The following is an 18,221-nucleotide window of genomic DNA, read 5'->3' on the forward strand; positions in this document are numbered from 1 at the left end:
CGGGTGGATACAAGCAAATCGGGCTGGACACAGGCCCCGTCCCACGTGGGGCTCACAGTCTCAGTCCCCATTTTGCAGGTGAGGTAACTGAGGCCCAGGGAAGTGAGTTGCCCAAGGTCACACAGCAGACGAATGGCAAAGCCGGGATCAGAACCCATGACCTTCTGACTCCGAGGCCCGGGGCTCCGTCCACTTCACCGTGCTGCTTCTGGAAGCGAGACGCAGTGGGTCTGGAGGGCGGCCGCTCCATTTGGGCTTTGCCAAACTACTGCGCGGCTCGATGTCCAACATGGCGACACTATCGATCGATCAGTCGATCAGTGGTATTTACGGAGCGCTTACTGTGTGCAGAGCACTGTGCTAAGCTCTTGGGAGAGCACACTGCAACAAAATTAGCACAAACGTTCCCTGCCCATAATGAGCTTACAGTATAGAGAAGCAGCGTGGCTCAGTGGAAAGAGCACGGGCTTTGGAGTCAGAGGTCATGGGTTCGAATCCTGGCTCCACCACATGTCTGCTGTGTGACCTTGGGCAAGTCACTTAACTTCTCCGAGCCTCAGTTACCTCATCTGTAAAATGGGGATTAAGACTGTGAGCCCCATGTGGGACAACCTGATCACTTTGTATCCCCCCAAGCGCTTTGAACAGTGCTTTGCACATAGTAAGCACTTAACAAATGCCAACATTATTATTATTATTATTATAGAGGGGGGAAGATGTCAATACAAATAAATAATTCATAGTATACAGTTTGAAGATGTACATAAGTGCGGTTGGGTCGGGGCGAATATCAGACGTCCAAAGGTGACAGATAATAATGATGGTGGGAAGCAGCGTGGCTCAGTGGAAAGAGCCCGGGCTTGGGAGTCAGAGGTCATGGGTTCTAATCCCGGCTCCACCACTTGTCAGCTGCGTGACTTTGGGCAAGTCACTTCACTTCTCTGGGCCTCGGTGACCTCATCTGTAAAATGGGGGTGAAGATTGTGAGCCGTACGTGGGACAACCTTGATTACCTTGTATCCCCCCAGTGCTTAGAACAGTACTTTTTTTTTTTAATGACATTTATTAAGCGCTTACTATGTGCAGAGCACTGTTCTAAGCGCTGGGGAATTTACAAGGTGATCAGGTTGTCCCACGTGGGGCTCACAGTCATCATCCCCATTTTACAGATGAGGGAACTGAGGCCCAGAGAAGTTAAGTGACTTGCCCAAAGTCACACAGTTGACAAGTGGTGGAGCCGGGATTTGAACCCATGACCTCTGACTCCAAAGCCCGGGCTTTTTCCACTGAGCCACGCTGCTTCTCTACTTGGCACATAGTAAACGCTTAACGAATGCCAACATTATTATTAAGCACTCACCATTTACCAGGCGCTGTACAAAGTGCTGGGATGGTTCCAAGCAAATTGGGTGGGACCCAATCCCTGTCGTGCTTAGAACAGTACTGGGCACATAGTAAACGCTTAACGAATACCAACATTATTATTATTAAGCATTCACTATTTACCAGGTGCTGTACAAAGCGCTGGGATGGTTCCAAGCAAATTGGGTGGGACCCAATCCCTGTCCCCCTTAGGGTTTACAGTGTCAATCCCCATTTGACAGATGAGGTAACAGGCACAGAGAAGTGAAGTGGCTCGCGCAAGGTCACACAGCAGAGGAGGAGCGGAGCCACGATCAGAACCCAGGTCTTTTTGACTCTAAAAGGCCCATGTTCTGGCCTCTAGGCTCTTTGAGAAAACTCGTGGAGGGAGGCAGGCAGAAAGGGAAAGACCTCTCCCCTCCATGGGACCCCGGCCCACGTTCCCGGGGACAGACAGGTTTGGGGTGGGGAAACAGGGCTGGCTAATAAACTCCCATGAATGGAGGGGTGGGTGGCTGTTGGCGGGCATAATAGCCTCCCTCCCTGGCTAATCACCCCTTATTTTGGTCCCAGAAAGCATCCTACCCTTTGGACCCCCTCCCATTGCCGCCTCCCCACCCGCAAACCCACTGGGGTGGCCTTGCTGGAATGTTCAGGTAAAGGCATGGATTGTTGGCAGAAGGGTAATTTTATTTTTCCGATAAGCGATGCTTCCCAAATGGTAGGCAAATGACTTTAAATCCAGGTTTGTGATCCATGGTAACACACATCTTGCCAGGCCTAAAAGTACTTCTCTTCACAGCCGAGGTGAATATGGGAAAGGTTTCTGATTTAAAATGAAGTAACGTCGAAGTTCTTGTTTCAAGATTTAGTTTTGTGCAACTGAGAGAATTCCTCGTCCTTTTTTTAATTTAATTCCTGAAGGAAACAAATCAGTAGAACCCATTTTTGAGAAAGCTGTTGGAGGGTGGGGGCGGGGGGACCCGAGGTTTATTGTGCAGGGGGTGAGTGTAAATGGCCTGCCGTGGCTGGGGATGGAGCTGCCGTGGGCGGGGGGGGGGGGGGGGGGGGGGGGGTCAATCAATCAATCAATCGTATTTATTGAGCGCTTACTGTGTGCAGAGCACTATACTAAGCGCTTGGGAAGTACAAGTTGGCAACGTATAGAGACGGTCCCTACCCAACAGCGGGACCCCTTCCCTCCCCCCACCCCCCGCTATAATAAAGACAGGTGGCCATCTGTGCTAGGTTGGTGTGTGTATAATAATAATGATGATCAATCAATCAATCGTATTTATTGAGCGCTTACTGTGTGCAGAGCACTGTACTAAGCACTTGGGAAGTACAAGTTGGCAACATAGAGAGACAGCCCCTACCCAACAGTGGGCTCACAGTCTAAAAGGGGGAGACAGAGAACAAAACCAAACATACTAACAAAATAAAATAAATAGAATAGATATGTACAAGTAAAATAAATAGAGTAATAAATCTGTACAAACATATATACATATATACAGGTGCTGTGGGGAAGGGAAGGAGGTAAGATGGGGGGATGGAGAGGAAGGAAGGGGCTGGCATTTAAGTGCTTACTATGTGTGAAGCACTCTTCTAAGCTCTGGGGGGGCGGATACAAGGTGATCAGGTTGTCCCACGTGGGGCTCACAGTCTTCACCCCCATTTAACAGATGAGGGAACTGAGGTCCAGCGAAGTGAAGTGACTTACCCAAGGTCACACAGCAGACATGCGGTGGAGTCGGGATTAGAACCCATGACCTCTGACTCCCAAGCCCAGGCTCTTTCCATTGAACCACGCTGTTTCTCTAATACGTGTATGTGAGAGAGTGTGTGTGCACATGTGTACGTGTTTCCCGGGGCGGGGTGGGATTGCTGGGGGAAGGCGGGTGGGGGAGTCTGCTGTGTGACCTTGGGCAAGTCACTTAACTTCTCTGAGCCTCAGTTCCCTCATCTGTAAAAATGGAGATGAAGACTGTGAGCCCCACGTGGGACAACTTGATCACATTGTATCCCCCCCAGCGCTTAGAACAGTGCTTGGCACATAGTAAGCGCTTAACAAATGCCATCATCATTGTTATTATTATTACTGGGTCTCGAACTGAGATCGTTCATTCATTCATTCAATCGTATTTATTGAGTACTTAGTGTGTGCAGAGCATCGTACTAAGCGCTTGGGAAGTACAAGTTGGCAACATATAGAGACGGTCCCTACCCAACAGCGGGCTCACAGTCTAGAAGGGGGAGACAGACAACAAAACAACATATTAACAAAATAAAATAAATAGAATAAATACGTACAAATAAATAGAGTAATAAATACATACAAACATATATACCTATATCCAGGTGCTGTGGGGAAGGGAAGGAGGTAAGATGGGGGGGGATGGAGAGGGGGAGGAGGGGGAGACCCAGACAAGGGCCCAAACCCAGCCGTTCAGGCAACGCTGGGACCAAGATAATAATTGCGGTACTTTTTTAAGCGATTACTACGTGCCAGGCACTGTACTAAGCGCTGGGATGGATACAAGCAAATTGGGTTGGGCACAGTCCCTGTCCCACCTGGGGCTGACAGTCTTCAACCCTGTTTTGCAGATGAGGTCACTAAGGCCCAGAGAATAATGATAATGGCATTTATTAAGCGCTTACACTGTTCTAAGCACTGGGGAGATTACAAGGTGATCTAGACTGTTGGATAGGGACCGTCTATATGTTGCCAACTTGTCCTTCCCAAGCGCTTAGTACAGTGCTCTGCACACAGTAAGCGCTCAATAAATACGATTGAATGAATGTGAAAGGTGATCAGGTTGTTCCACGGGGGGACTCACAGTCTTAATCCCCATTTTCCAGATGAGGGAACTGAGGCGCAGAGAAGCCAAGTGACTTGCCCAAAGTCACCCAGCTGACAATTGGCGGAGCCGGGATTTGAACCCATGACCTCTGACTCCAAAGCCCGGGCTCTTTCCACTGAGCCACGCTGCTTCTCCAAACCCTATGGTAAGGAGTTTCTGTTGGCTGCGGAATCACTGAGAGAAGGCCTCCTGGTGAAGGTAATGGAAAGGTAGAGATGAATCAGGGAAGGCCTCCTGGAGTAGGTGGCCGGGGACGACAGGGCCAGGAAGCCGGGATCAATCAGGGAAGCCCTCCTGGAGGAGGTGTCTGGGTGACAGGACCTGGAAGGATGGATCAATCATATGGATCAAACATATGGATCAATATGTTTCCAATTTGTACTTCCCAAGCGCTTAGTACGGTGCTCTGCACATAGTAAGCGCTCAATAAATATGATTGATGATGATGATGATGATCAATCATCCCCTTCTAGACTGTGAGCCCGCTGTTGGGTAGGGACCGTCTCTATATGTTGCCAACTTGGACTTCCCAAACGCTTACTACAGTGCTCTGCACACAGTAAGCGCTCAATAAATACGACTGAATGAATGAATGAATCAATCAATCAGGGAAGGGCTCCTGGAGGCGGGATGTCAGAGAGAGCTACGATCTATTTATCTATTTTGACGGCATTGACACCTGTCTACTTGTTTTGTCTTGTTGTCTGTCTCCCCCTTCTAGACTGTGAGCCCGTTGTTGCATAAGGGCCGTCTCTGTTGCCAAACTGTACTTTCCAAGCGCTCAGTACAGTGCTCCGCACACCGTAAGCGCTCAATTAATACGACTGAATGAATGAATGAATCTGGCAGATTTGAGATGTCGGAGGGTGCCGCCTGAATGATGGAATTGTCTTCCGTTTTCCCCCTTCCCACCGTTCAACTCCCGCCGTGTCGGAAGAGCGACTCTCACGCGAGACGGCGGTGAGGAGTCGGGCCGTGGCTGGGCCCGGGGGGAGTCTGGGGTACCGGTCCGCCACTCCCGTGCCTCCGTGCGGTGACACCTAACCCGAGAAACCAAACAGTCCGAGCCGGAGAACCGACCGCACGGAAAAGCGTGAAATGTGGTTCCATTTTCCCCGTCGATTGCTTCCAGAAGGGTGACCTATGAGAGCGGCGGGGGAAACGCAAGAAAAATAGACTAATCGTGCCCCGGCAACTAGCAACAGAGCCCCCTGCTCTGCTCCCCCTCCTCGCCGGGCCCCTGAGCACGCCCCCAACTTCCCTCCTCATGATGTCCACAAGCCCCCGTCCCCCCCAACACACAACAACCGCCTGTGTGCAATCTGCTGATCGGTGCTTGGGAGGTTCTGGGCCATAAATCGGAATTAAGCAGCCAGGCTGAGAGGGAGACAACAATCAATCAATTGATTAATCTTCGGCATTTATGGAGCACCTACATAAGGGAGCACTGAACCAAGTGCTTGGGAGAGTCCAGTACATTTGATAGACAAGGCCCAAAACCTCACCACGATTCCAGCAGTCCAAACCATCATCATCATCAATCGTATTTATTGAGCGCTTACTGTGTGCAGAGCACTGTACTAGGCGCTTGGGAAGTACAAGTTGGCAACACATAGAGACAGTCCCTACCCAACAGTGGGCTCACAGTCTCAAAGATAATAATAATGATGGTATTTGTTAAGCACTTACTAGGTGCAAAGCACTGTTCTAAGCACTGGGGAGGTTACAAGGTGAGCAGGTTGTCCCACGGGGGCTCACAGTTTTAATCCCCGTTTTACAGATGAGGTAACTGAGGCCCAGAGAAGTGAAGTGACTGGCCCAAAGTCACACAGCTGACAGTTGGCAGAGCCGGGATTTGAACTCATGACCTCTGACTCAGAAGCCCATGCTCTTTCCACTGAGCCACGCTGCTTCTCGCTATAATAATGGCATTTATTAAGCGCTTACTACGTGCAAAGCACCGTTCTAAGCGCTGGGGAGGTTACAAGGTGATCAGGTTGTCCCACGGGGGGCTCACAGTCTTAATTCCCATTTTACAGATGAGGTAACTGAGGCACCAAGAAGTGAAGTGACTTGTCCAAAGTCACCCAGCTGACAATTGGCGGAGCTGGGATTTGAACCCATGACCTCAGGCTCCAAAGCCCGGGCTCTTTCCACTGAGCCACGCTGCTTCTCTTTCTAACCAGGAAGAACAAGCCCGCTCCGGCCGGGATCTCAGTTCGGACGACGATGGCTCGCCTCCAGCCCCCGGCCCCGGTTGAACCCCTGGGCAGGATTAATAATAATTATGGTATTTGTTAAGCGCTTACTATGTTCCAGGCACTGTACTAAGCGCTGGAATGAGCACGGAGGCTGGGACCTGTGGGAGGGAGGGATTAGACTGTGAGCCCGTGTGGGCAGGGATTGTCTCTCTTTGCTGCTGAATTGTGCTTTCCAAGCGCTTAGTACAGTACTCTGCACGCAGTAAGCGCTAAATAAATAGGACAATGAATGGATGGCAAAACAGCTCCAAAGCACAGGGAGTCCTACTGCACTTGGCTTGGTTTTCTGTTCACTTGTGACAAAAATGACAGTACCTGGGGGATTTGTTTGACTCTGTGCTAAGCGCTAGGGTAGATTCAAGACAATCAGACCAGATACAGACCCTGTCTGTCCCGCAGGGGGTTCACAGGCTCTTGGGGAGGGAGAAAAATTCCTGGAAGTTCCTTGAGGTCCCTCTTTTAGACTGTGAGCCCACTGTTGGGTAGGGACTGTCTCTCTATGTTGCCAACTTGGACTTCCCAAGCGCTTAGTACAGTGCTGTGCACACAGTAAGCGCTCAATAAAGACGACTGATTGATTGACTGATTGAGGTCAGGGTTTGGCTCCATCATACTCTCCTGAACACTTAGCACAGTGCTCTGCCCGCACGGTAAGTGCTCAGTACAAACAGTACAGAAGCAGCGTGGCTCAGTGGAAGGAGCCCAGGCTTTGGAGTTGGAGGTCACGGGTTCAAATTCCGGCTCCTCCAATTGTCAGCTGTGTGACTTTGGGCCAGTCACTTCACTTCTCTTTGCCTCAGTTACCTCATCTGTAAAATGGGGATGAAGACTGTGAGCCCCCCGTGGGACAACCTTGTAACCTCCCCAGGGCTTAGAACAGTGCTTTGCAGATAGTGAGCGCTTAATAAATGCCATTCTTATTATTATTAAACAAATGCTGTATTACAATTAGCTCGACAGAAAAGCACTCAAGGGCAGAGATGGTGCCTAACAATCAATCAATCGTATTTATTGAGCACTTACTGTGTGCAGAGCACTGTACTAAGCGCTTGGGAAGTACAAGTTGGCAACATATAGAGACGGTCCCTACCCAACAGTGGGCTCACAGTCTAGCGGTTTCATTGGTTAATGTGCTGGCTGTTTACTGGGATGTTTGAGAACAAGGGAAGGTGGGGTGATGGCCCTCTGTTGGGTAGGGACGGTCTCTATATGTTGCCAACTTGTACTTCCCAAGCGCTTAGTACAGTGCTCTGCACACAGTAAGTGCTCAATAAATGCGATTAAATGAATGATTGAATGAGGCAGACGCCCTGACTCCCCAGCGACGGGAATAAGTATGTTGGGGAAAGGCGGGGTGGGAGAGAGGTGCTAAGCACTGTGAGCTCGCTGTGGGCAGGGAATGTCACTGTTTATTGTAGTATTGTACTTTCCCAAGCGCTCAATAAATACAATCGAATGAATGAATGAATGCAGCACCCCTCGGCTCAAGGACAGGCTCCGTCTCCTATTTGCCCAGTCAGTCAGTCAGTCAACTGTATTTACTGGGCGCTTACCGTGTGCGGGGTACAGTACAGTATAACAATTTAACAGACACATTCCCTGCCCACAGCGAGTTTACAGTCTTAGACCACCAAGGGATGACTGTTGCAGATAATGGAATCCTGAAACTCCAGCCTGGAAGACAGAGCATGGAATCGCGGCCCACTGGCCTCCAGACATCAACTGATAACCAGATGGGCTGTGGGGTGGCCAACTCCCTCCTCATATCAACAACAATCGTATTTATTGAGCGCTTACTGTGTGCAGAGCACTGTACTAAGCGCTTGGGAAGTACAAATTGGCAACATATCCGACAGACAATTACTCTCCCCCTCTTCAAAGCCTTATTCAAGGCACAGACCTTTCCTGACTAAGGCCTCCTTTTCTCTTTTCCCCGTCCCTTCTGCATCGCCCTCACTTGTTTCCTTTATTCATCCCCCCCGGCAACCCCACAAATATTATCAACCTACCTGTAATTTATTTATTTCCATTAATGTCTGCTTCCCCCTCTAGACTGTAAGCTCTTTGTGAGCAGGGAATGTGTCTATTATAGTGTTATAGTGTACTCTCCCAAGCATTTAGTATAGTGCTCTGTGCACAGTAAGCGCTCAATAAATACGGTTGACTGACTGAGCGGCTTCCTCGGAAACTGGGTCGAACGCAGTCCAGGCTGGTGGAGGCCCCTCCTCCCCAATCAATCAATCAATCAATCAATCGTATTTATTGAGCGCTTACTGTGTGCAGAGCACTGTACTAAGCGCTTGGGAAGTCCAAGTTGGCAACATAGAGAGACGGTCCCTACCCAACAGCGGGCTCACAGTCTAGAAGGGGGAGACAGACAACAGAACAAACCATATTAACAAAATAAAATAAATAGAATATGTAACAAATAAAATAAATAAATAGAATAATAAATACGTACAAACATATATACAGTTGCTGTGGGGAGGGGAAGGAGGTAATCTCCCCCGCCTAACCTCCTTCCCTTCCCCACAGCACCTGTATATATGTATATATGTAACAGCACCTGTATATATGTATATATGTTTGTACGTATTTATTACTCTATTTATTTTACTTCTACATATCTATTCTATTTATTTTATTTTGTTAATATGTTTTGTTTTGTTCTCTGTCTCCCCCTCCTAGACTGTGAGCCCACTGTTGGGTAGGGACCATCTCTATATGTTGCCAACTTGGACTTCCCAAGTGCTTAGTACAGTGCTCTGCACACAGTAAGCGCTCAATAAATACGATTGATTGATTGATTGATTGATTGATTGCTGGCCTGGGAGAGATCAGAGGCCGGTTTCAGCATGGTTCAAATCTCAGCGGATGAGACAGGCTCAGCCCCTCTCACTCCCACAACCGACCCTCTCCTTGCTGCCATTGGAGTGGAGTCTGCACCAGCCCAGGCCGTGGACCACTATAAGCAGCGTGGCTCAGTGGAAAGAGCCCGGGCTTTGGAGTCAGAGGTCATGGGTTCAAATCCCAGATCCACCAATTGTCAGCTGTGTGACTTTGGGCAAGAAGCTTCACTTCTCTGGGCCTCAGTTCCCTCACCTGTAAAATGGGGATAATAATGATGGTATTTGTTAAGCGCTTACTATGTGCAAAGCACTTTTCTAAGCGCTGGGGGGGGATACAAGGTGATCAAGTTGTCCCACGTGGGAATGAAGACTGTGAGCCCCCCGTGGGACAACCTGATCACCTTGTAACCTCCCCAGCGCTTAGAACAGTGCTTTGCACATAGTAAGCACTTAGCAAATGTCATCATCATCATTATTATTATTATTCTCTGTGCCTCAGTTACCTCATCTGGAAAATGGGGATTAAGACTGTGAGCCCCCCATGGAACAACCTGATCACCTTGTATCAGGGAAGGTGATAAATGCGATTGATTGATGCGATCAGGGAAGCAGCGTGGCTCAGTGGAAAGAGCCCGGGCTTTGGAGTCAGAGGTCATGGGTTCAAATCCCGGCTCCTCCACTTGTCGGCTGTGTGACTTTGGGCAAGTCACTTCACTTCTCTGGGCCTCAGTTACCTCAGCTGTAAAATGGGGATTAAGACTGTGAGCCCCGCGTGGGACAACTTAATCACCTTGTAAACTCCCCAGCGCTTAGAACAGTGCTTTGCACATAGTAAGTGCTTAATAAATGTCATTATTATTATTATTATCGTATCCTCCCCAGCGCTTAGAACAGTGCTTTGCACATAGTAAGCTTTTAATAAATGCCATTATTATTCAGCACTTAGAACAGTGCTTTGCACATAGTAAGCGCCTAATAAATGCCATTATTATTCAGAGCTTAGAACAGTGTTTTGCACATAGTAAGCGCTTAATAAATGCCACCATCATTATTATTATTATTATTATTTGGCTTTGGCAGGAGCTGCAGCTATTGAGCACCTTCTCTGGGCAGATCACTGTACTGGATGCCTTTGGGGTGCAGAGCGCTGTACTGAGGGCTGAGATGAAAGTGGGAAGCTGGAAGCACGGTGGGCAGAGGAGCCGTTTGGGGGACCTGGTGAAACAAAGCCTCGGAAACTGAGGCCGGGAGACAGTGGCACCAGAAGGACCAACCTGGCATGGTGATGCCCAAATAGAAGCAGCTCTCTGGGGGTGGGCTCTCCAGGAGGAGCTGTTGTAGCACCACGTCTCTGTGGGCCCCATATGGGGTGCCCCAGGGGTCAGCGCCAAGGGGTCCACCATTCCCCTACCCACTCCCCCACGCCTGCTCCAGCTCCGGCACATATGTTGCGTTGTTTGGTCTGCAACTCGATGCCGGGGGTCCCCCCCCACCCCCCACCGGGGGGATGGCAGGGGAGGGGGCTTCCCCCTCCAGACACATGTTGGCCAAATTGTCACTTAACCTCTCGGGCCCCTGGTTTGTGAACCGAGTGTGCAGCTGGGAGGGGGGTGGGATGGGAGAGAGAGACAGGGAGAGAGAAAGCAAGGCCTCTAATAATAATAATAGTGGTATTTGTTAAGCAATCAATCAATCAATCGTATTTATTGAGCGCTTACTGTGTGCAGAGCACTGTACTAAGCGCTTGGGAAGTACAGGTCAGCAACACATAGAGACAGTCCCTACCCAACAGCTTTCCACCTCCTCACTGCCCGGAGGGGGGAGAGATGGGAGAGAGAGACAGGGAGAGAGAAAGCAAGGCCTTCTAATAATAATAATAGTCGTATCTGTTAATCAATCAGTCAATCAATCAATCGTATTTATTGAGCGCTTACTGTGTGCAGAGCACTGGACTAAGCGCTTGGGAACTACAGGTCGGCAACACATAGAGACAGTCCCTACCCAACAGCGTTCCACCTCCTCACTGCCCGGAGGGGGGAGAGATGGGAGAGAGAGACAGGGAGAGAGAAAGCAAGGCCTTCTAATAATAATAATAGTCCTATTTGTTAATCAATCAGTCAATCAATCAATCGTATTTATTGAGCGCTTACTGTGTGCAGAGCACTGGACTAAGCGCTTGGGAAGTACAGGTCGGCAACACATAGAGACAGTCCCTACCCAACAGCGTTCCACCTCCTCACTGCCCGGAGGGGGGAGAGATGGGAGAGAGAGACAGGGAGAGAGAAAGCAAGGCCTTCTAATAATAATAATAGTCCTATTTGTTAATCAATCAGTCAATCAATCAATCGTATTTATTGAGCGCTTACTGTGTGCAGAGCACTGGACTAAGCGCTTGGGAAGGACAGGTGGGCAACACATAGAGACAGTCCCTACCCAACAGCGTTCCACCTCCTCACTGCCCGGAGGGGGGAAAGATGGGAGAGAGAGACAGGGAGAGAGAAAGGAAGGCCTTCTAATAATAATAATAGTCGTATTTGTTAATCAATCAGTCAATCAATCAATCGTATTTATTGAGCGCTTACTGTGTGCAGAGCACTGTATTAAGCGCTTGGGAAGTACAGGTCGGCAACACGTAGAGACAGTCCCTACGCAACAGCGGGCTCACAGTCTAGAAGGGGGAGACAGAGAACAAATGACTCTGAATGACGTTAAGCGCTTACTATGTGCCAAGCACTGTTCTAAGCGCTGGGGGGGGGGATACAAGGTGATCAGGTTGTCCCACGTGGGGCTCACAGTCTTAGTCCCCATTTTCCAGATGAGGGAACTGAGGCCCAGAGAAGTGACTGGCCCAAGGTCACACAGCGGACGAGTGGCAGAGCCGGGATTGGTTCAAAGGTCATGGAGGCGGAGGTGGCATGGTTTTGTTATGCACTCACTATGTGCAAAGCACTGTTCTAAGTGCTGGGAGTGGATACAAGGTCATCAGGTTGTTCCACGTGGGGCTCACCATCTTAATCTCCATTTCACCGAGGAGGGAACTGAGGCACAGAGAAGCTAAGTGACTTGCCCCAAGTCACACGGGCGACAAGTGGCGGAGCCGGGATTAGAACCCACAACCTCTGACTCCCAAGCCCAGGCTTTTTCCACTAAGACATCATCATCATCATCATCAATCGTATTTATTGAGTGCTTACTGTGTACAGAGCACTGTACTAAACGCTTGGGAAGTACAAGCTGGCAACATATAGAGACAGTCGCTACCCAACAGTGGGCTCACAGTCTAAAAGACATGAATCAGGACAGCGTGGCTCAATGGAAAGAGCCTGGGATTTGGAGTCAGAAGTCATGGGTTCAAATCCCAGCTCAGCCAATTGTCAGCTGTGGGACTTGGGGCAAGTCACTTCACTTCTCTGGGCCTCAGTGACCTCATCTGTAAAATGGGGATGAAGACTGTGAGCCCCCCTGTGAGACAACCTGATCACCTTGTAACCTCCCCAGCGCTTAGATCAGTGCTTTGCACATAGTAAGCGCTTAATGAATGCTATTATTATTGTTATTATTATTATGAAGGCCCTCCAGATCTCCCCTCCCACGGTGCCTATGGCCGTTGCCTTCCCTAAGGCCGACTGCTTCCCGGTTCTAAGGAAGTAGTCCAGTTTCCAATTGCCGCACGCCGGGTTGATCCATCTGTGGTGGCTTCTCCGCTGCCGCTAATCTCCTCACCGTTAGGCCTCGTTCTCGCCTGTCCCGCCATCGACCCCCGGCCCACATCCTCCCCCTGGCCTGGAATGCCCTCCCTCCGCCCATCTGCTGAGCTAACTCTCTTCCTCCCTTCAAGGCCCTACTGAGAGCTCACCTCCTCCAGGAGGCCTTCCCAGACTGAGCCCCTTCCTTCCTCTCCCCCTCGTCCCCCTCTCCATTCCCCCCATCTTACCTCCTTCCCTTCCCCACAGCACCTGTATATATATATATATATATATATATATATATATATATATATATATATATATATATATATATATATATGTTTGTACATATTTATTACTCTATTTATTTATTTATTTTACTTGTACATATCTATTCTATTTATTTTATTTTGTTAGTACGTTTGGTTTTGTTCTCTGTCTCCCCCTTCTAGACTGTCAGCCCACTGTTGGGTAGGGACTGTCTCTATATGTTGCCAACTTGTACTTCCCAAGCGCTTAGTACAGTGCTCTGCACACAGTAAGCGCTCAATAAATACGATTGATTGATTGATTGATTCTCCCAGCGGCCCCGGCCGTGCCACAGCATCGGAGTTTCGGCTCCCCCGGGTCCCTGCGGTGTCTCCCGGAGGCCCTGGGCACCGCCATGTCGCAGTCCGGTCCAGGGCCCTCACATCTCCTGTCCAGCCTCTGCACACAGTGGACGTGGGATGAACGTGGCTCAGTGCTGGAAGTCCTGGACCACACTCTGTATCGCCCTCACACACACCGACACATACCCACGCACATGGGCACACACACACACAAATCTGGATGAGTTGATTGCCAAGCCTGCTGCAAGGCAGGTGCCGGGAAACACAGTCCTGGAATCTCAGCTGGGGCCCCTGCCTGCTCCCGCAGGATCCCATATGTGCTCCCACCCGTATTCCCAAGTTCTCCAAAGCTCGAGGGGCACAGTACTTGTCAGGACTTCCAAGCCCGGCCCGCTTGGGCTTGGTTGGGGATGGGATGGGGGGGCCCTGTGTTTCTCAAGAACAAGACCCCCCCTCCCCCCGCCACAATGCCAGCCTCTAGGAAATGGGCACGTCCCATCCCCTGCCTCCTTCCCTTCCCCACAGCACCTGTATATATGTATATATGGTTGTACATATTTATTACTCTATTTATTTATTTATTTATTTATTTTACTTGTACATTTCTATCCTACTTATTTTATTTTGTTGGTATGTTTGGTTCTGTTCTCTGTCTCCCCCTTTTAGACTGTGAGCCCACTGTTGGGTAGGGACTGTCTCTATGTGATGCCAATTTGTACTTCCCAAGCGCTTAGTACAGTGCTCTGCACATAGTAAGCGCTCAATAAATACGATTGATTGATTGATTGATTGATTGTGGTGGGGCACCGGGGATCTGGGCTCAGGGAAAAGAACTCCCTCCTCCCCCAGATTCCTTCCTTCCTTCATTCAGTCGTATTTATTGAGCGCTTACTGTGTGCAGAGCACTGTACTAAGCGCTTGGGAAGTCCAAGTTGGCAACATATAGAGACGGTCCCTACCCAGCAGTGGGCTCACAGTCTAGAAGGGGGACACAGAGAACAAAACATGACATATTAACAAAATAAAATAAATGGAATAAATATGCACAAATAAAGTAAATAGAGTAATAAATTCGTACAAACATTTATACATATATACAGGGGCTGTGTGGAGGGGAAGGAGGTAAGGTGGGGGGATTCATTCATTCATTCAGTCGTATTTATTCATTCATTCATTCAATCGTATTTATTGAGCGCTTACTGTGTGCAGAGCACTGTACTAAGCGCTTGGGAAGTACAAGTTGGCATTGGGGAGGGGAAGAGGGGGGTGAATGGGAAGGAGGAGGAGATGACCAGCTCCCTACCATCAAGCTGGGTCCGAGAGGGTGGGCACTGGGACCCCCCTCCCTTGGGACTGGCCCATGGAAGGGAGATGAAAGGACAAAATGTCTTAGCTTCTTCCTTCTTCTCTTCCTCCTCCTTCTGGGAAGGAAGAATGATGGCATTTGTTAAGTGCTTACTATGTGCCAAGCACTGTTCTAAGCGCAAGGGAGGATACAAGGTGATCAGGTTGTCCCACGGGGGACTCACAGTCTTAATCCCTATTTTACAGATGAGGGAACTGAGGCACAGAGAAGTGAAGTGATTTGCCCAAAGTCACACAGCTGACAAGTGGCGGAGCTGGGATTAGAACCCATGACTTCTGACTCCCAAGCCCGGGCTCTTTCCACTGAGCCACGCTGCTTCTCTAGAGGAAAAAGAATGGACACTGGGAGATGGTACTTCCTAAGCGCTTAGTACAGTGCTCTGCACACAGTAGAAGCAGCGTGGCTCAGTGGAAAGAGCATGGGCTTTGGAGTCAGAGTCCATGGGTTCAAATCCCGGCTCCGCCAATTGTCAGCTGTGTGACTTTGGGCAAGTCACTTCACTTCTCTGTGCCGCAGTTATCTTATCTGTAAAATGGGGATTAAGACTGTGAGCCCCATGTGGGACAACCTGATCACCTTGTAACCTCCCCAGCGCTTTGAACAGTGCTTTGCACATAGTAAGCGCTTAATAAATGTCATTATTAGTATTATTATTAGAACAGTGCTTTGCACATAGTAAGCATTTAATGAATGCCATTATTAGTATTATTATTAGAACAGTGCTTTGCACATAGTAAGCGTTTAATAAATGCCATTATTAGTATTATTATTAGAACAGTGCTTTGCACATAGTAAGCGTTTAATAAATGCCATTATTAGTATTATTATTAGAACAGTGCTTTGCACATAGTAAGCGTTTAATAAATGCCATTATTAGCATTATTATTAGAACAGTGCTTTGCACATAGTAAGCGTTTAATAAATGCCATTATTAGCATTATTATTAGAACAGTGCTTTGCACATAGTAAGCGTTTAATAAATGCCATTATTAGTATTATTATTAGAACAGTGCTTTGCACATAGTAAGCGTTTAATAAATGCCATCATTATTAGTAGTAGTAGTAGTAAGTGCTCAATAAATACGATTGAATGAATGAATGAATGAATGATGGCAGAGACTGGTCCCTGGCTGGGCTGCAGGGGACTGGATCAGATGCCCTCTTGGCCTCTCTACCAGGCCGAGGCGCCGTGCTCCAGTGGGAATTCATCAATCCATCCATCCAATCAATCAATCAATCATATTTATTGAGCACTTACTGTGTGCAGAGCACTGTACTAAGCGCTTGGGAAGTACAAGTTGAACTTGATCCACTTGAACTTGAGGTTGATCCACCCATCCACCCATCCATCCATCGGTTTGGGAGGAGGTGGTTTGAGGGGGGAGGCAGTCGATCAGTTCGGGGGCTCTAAATCCATCGGACCCCCGAGTGGTCTCCACGTTCGCACACTCCCGAGTTCTGTCGGGAGGCAGGAGGCCAGGATACTCTCGCCCTGGTCTGCTGTATGACCCTAACCCTCTCTGGGCCTCTGTTTCTCCTCTGTTCGATGGAGAGAAAAATGGAAGCCTGGAGGGCGGCTTAAGGCCACAAGATGTCTTAGGAGGCCTTCCCAGACTGAGCCCCCTCCTTCCTCTCCCCCCCTTCTCCCCCTCTCCATCCCCCCCGCATTTATTAAGCGCTTACTATATGCAAAGCACTGTTCTAAGCGCTGGGGAGGTTACAAGGTGATCAGGTTGCCCCACAGTGGGCTGACGGTCTTCACTTAGCTCTCTGTGCCTCAGTTTCCTCCTCTGCAAAATGGGGATTAAAAACCTGTTGCCTCTCCTCCTAGATTATGAACCGCACATGGGACAGGGACTGCGTCCTACTTGATTATCTTACACCTACAGAGCCCGGGCTTGGGAGTCAGAGGTCATGGGTTCAAATCCCAGCTCCACCAATTGTCAGCTGTGTGATTTTAGGCAAGTCACTTCACTTCTCTGTGTCTCAGTCCCCTCATCTGTAAAATGGGGATGAAGACTGTGAGCCCCACGTGGGACAACCTGATCACCTTGTCTCCTCCCCAGAGCTTAGAACAGTGCTTTGCATGTAGTAAGCACTTAACAAATGCCATCATCATCATCATTAATCCCCATTTTACAGTTGAGGTAACTGAGGCACAGATAAGTTAAGGGACTTGCCCAAAGTCACACAGCTGCAATTGGTGGAGCCGGGATATGAACCCACGGCCTCTAACTCCAAAGCCCGGGCTCTTTCCACTGAGCCACGCTGCTTCTTCTTCTAAGCGCTGGGGTAGATCCCAGGTGATCAGGTTGTCCCCCGTGGGGCTCACAGTCTTCACCCCCACTTTCCAGATGAGGCCACCGAGGCACCGAGAAGTCAAGCGAGTTGCCCAAGGTCACACAGCTGATCGGTGGCGGAGTCGGGATTCGAAGCCACGACCTTTGACTCCAAAGCCCGGGCTCTTGCCACTGAGCCACGCTGCTTCTCTGTGCCTCGGCCCCCTGCCTGGGTCGGCGGGGTGGGCTGTTTGGACTAGATTTAAGGCCAATTCCAGCTCGTGCTGTTGCTGTCTTCCCATCTGGTCCAGCTCACCCTCCTCCTCCTCCTTTTCCTCCTCCTCCTCCTCCTCCCCGGGCCCGGACATCTTGAAGATGGATTTGGGGAGGAGGGCCGCAGGCGAGCCGCCCCTGGGCCCGATGGCATTCCTCCAGTAGCCGGCTGATTGATTGGCGGGGGGGACACCGAGGGCCAGGGCGATCCGGTTTCAGGCCAAAGAGCCACCAGGTGCCCAGGCCGGGCTCCCGCCGAATAATTTGATTTAGTCCAATTTATCGATTGGTGCAAACAAGCAGGAGGAATGTTGGGTTGAGATGATTAGATGTGAAGGGTTTCTTTCCGCCAGCGGTGAAAAATTCCAAAGGAATGAACGAAGCGGGAATGGTCAGATTCCCTACAGATTGGGGCGCAGTGGGGGGACTTAGGGGGGCGGGGGCCGTGCCCAAATGGATAGAAATCGATCAGAAGTGGCCCGGAAAGGGAAAGGGTCTGGCCTGGCTCCAGGGTACCCAGGCGAGTGAATGAGGCGGCCTCTCTCTCTCTCTCTCACTCTCTCTTTTTTAGTAGTATTGATTAACACTACCTATGGGTCCAACACTGTGCTAAACCCCGGGACGGTTACGGGAGAATCACATTGTACGCAGCTCAATCAATCAATCAATC

General features: G+C 49.5%; 1 protein-coding gene across 1 annotated transcript in view; it reads right to left on the reverse strand.

The window, feature by feature from the left end:
• The window catches only part of TBX22 (T-box transcription factor 22), a 57,108-nt gene that overhangs the window by 1,259 nt on the left and 37,628 nt on the right, over positions 1-18,221 (reverse strand). Inside the window, 3 exon segments of the mRNA XM_038747794.1 lie at positions 199-208; positions 5,139-5,205; positions 10,611-10,687. Coding sequence (XP_038603722.1) covers positions 199-208; positions 5,139-5,205; positions 10,611-10,687 — 154 coding nt within the window.

The sequence above is a fragment of the Tachyglossus aculeatus genome, chromosome 6, assembly GCF_015852505.1.
Source record: "Tachyglossus aculeatus isolate mTacAcu1 chromosome 6, mTacAcu1.pri, whole genome shotgun sequence".
Lineage (NCBI taxonomy): Eukaryota > Metazoa > Chordata > Mammalia > Monotremata > Tachyglossidae > Tachyglossus > Tachyglossus aculeatus.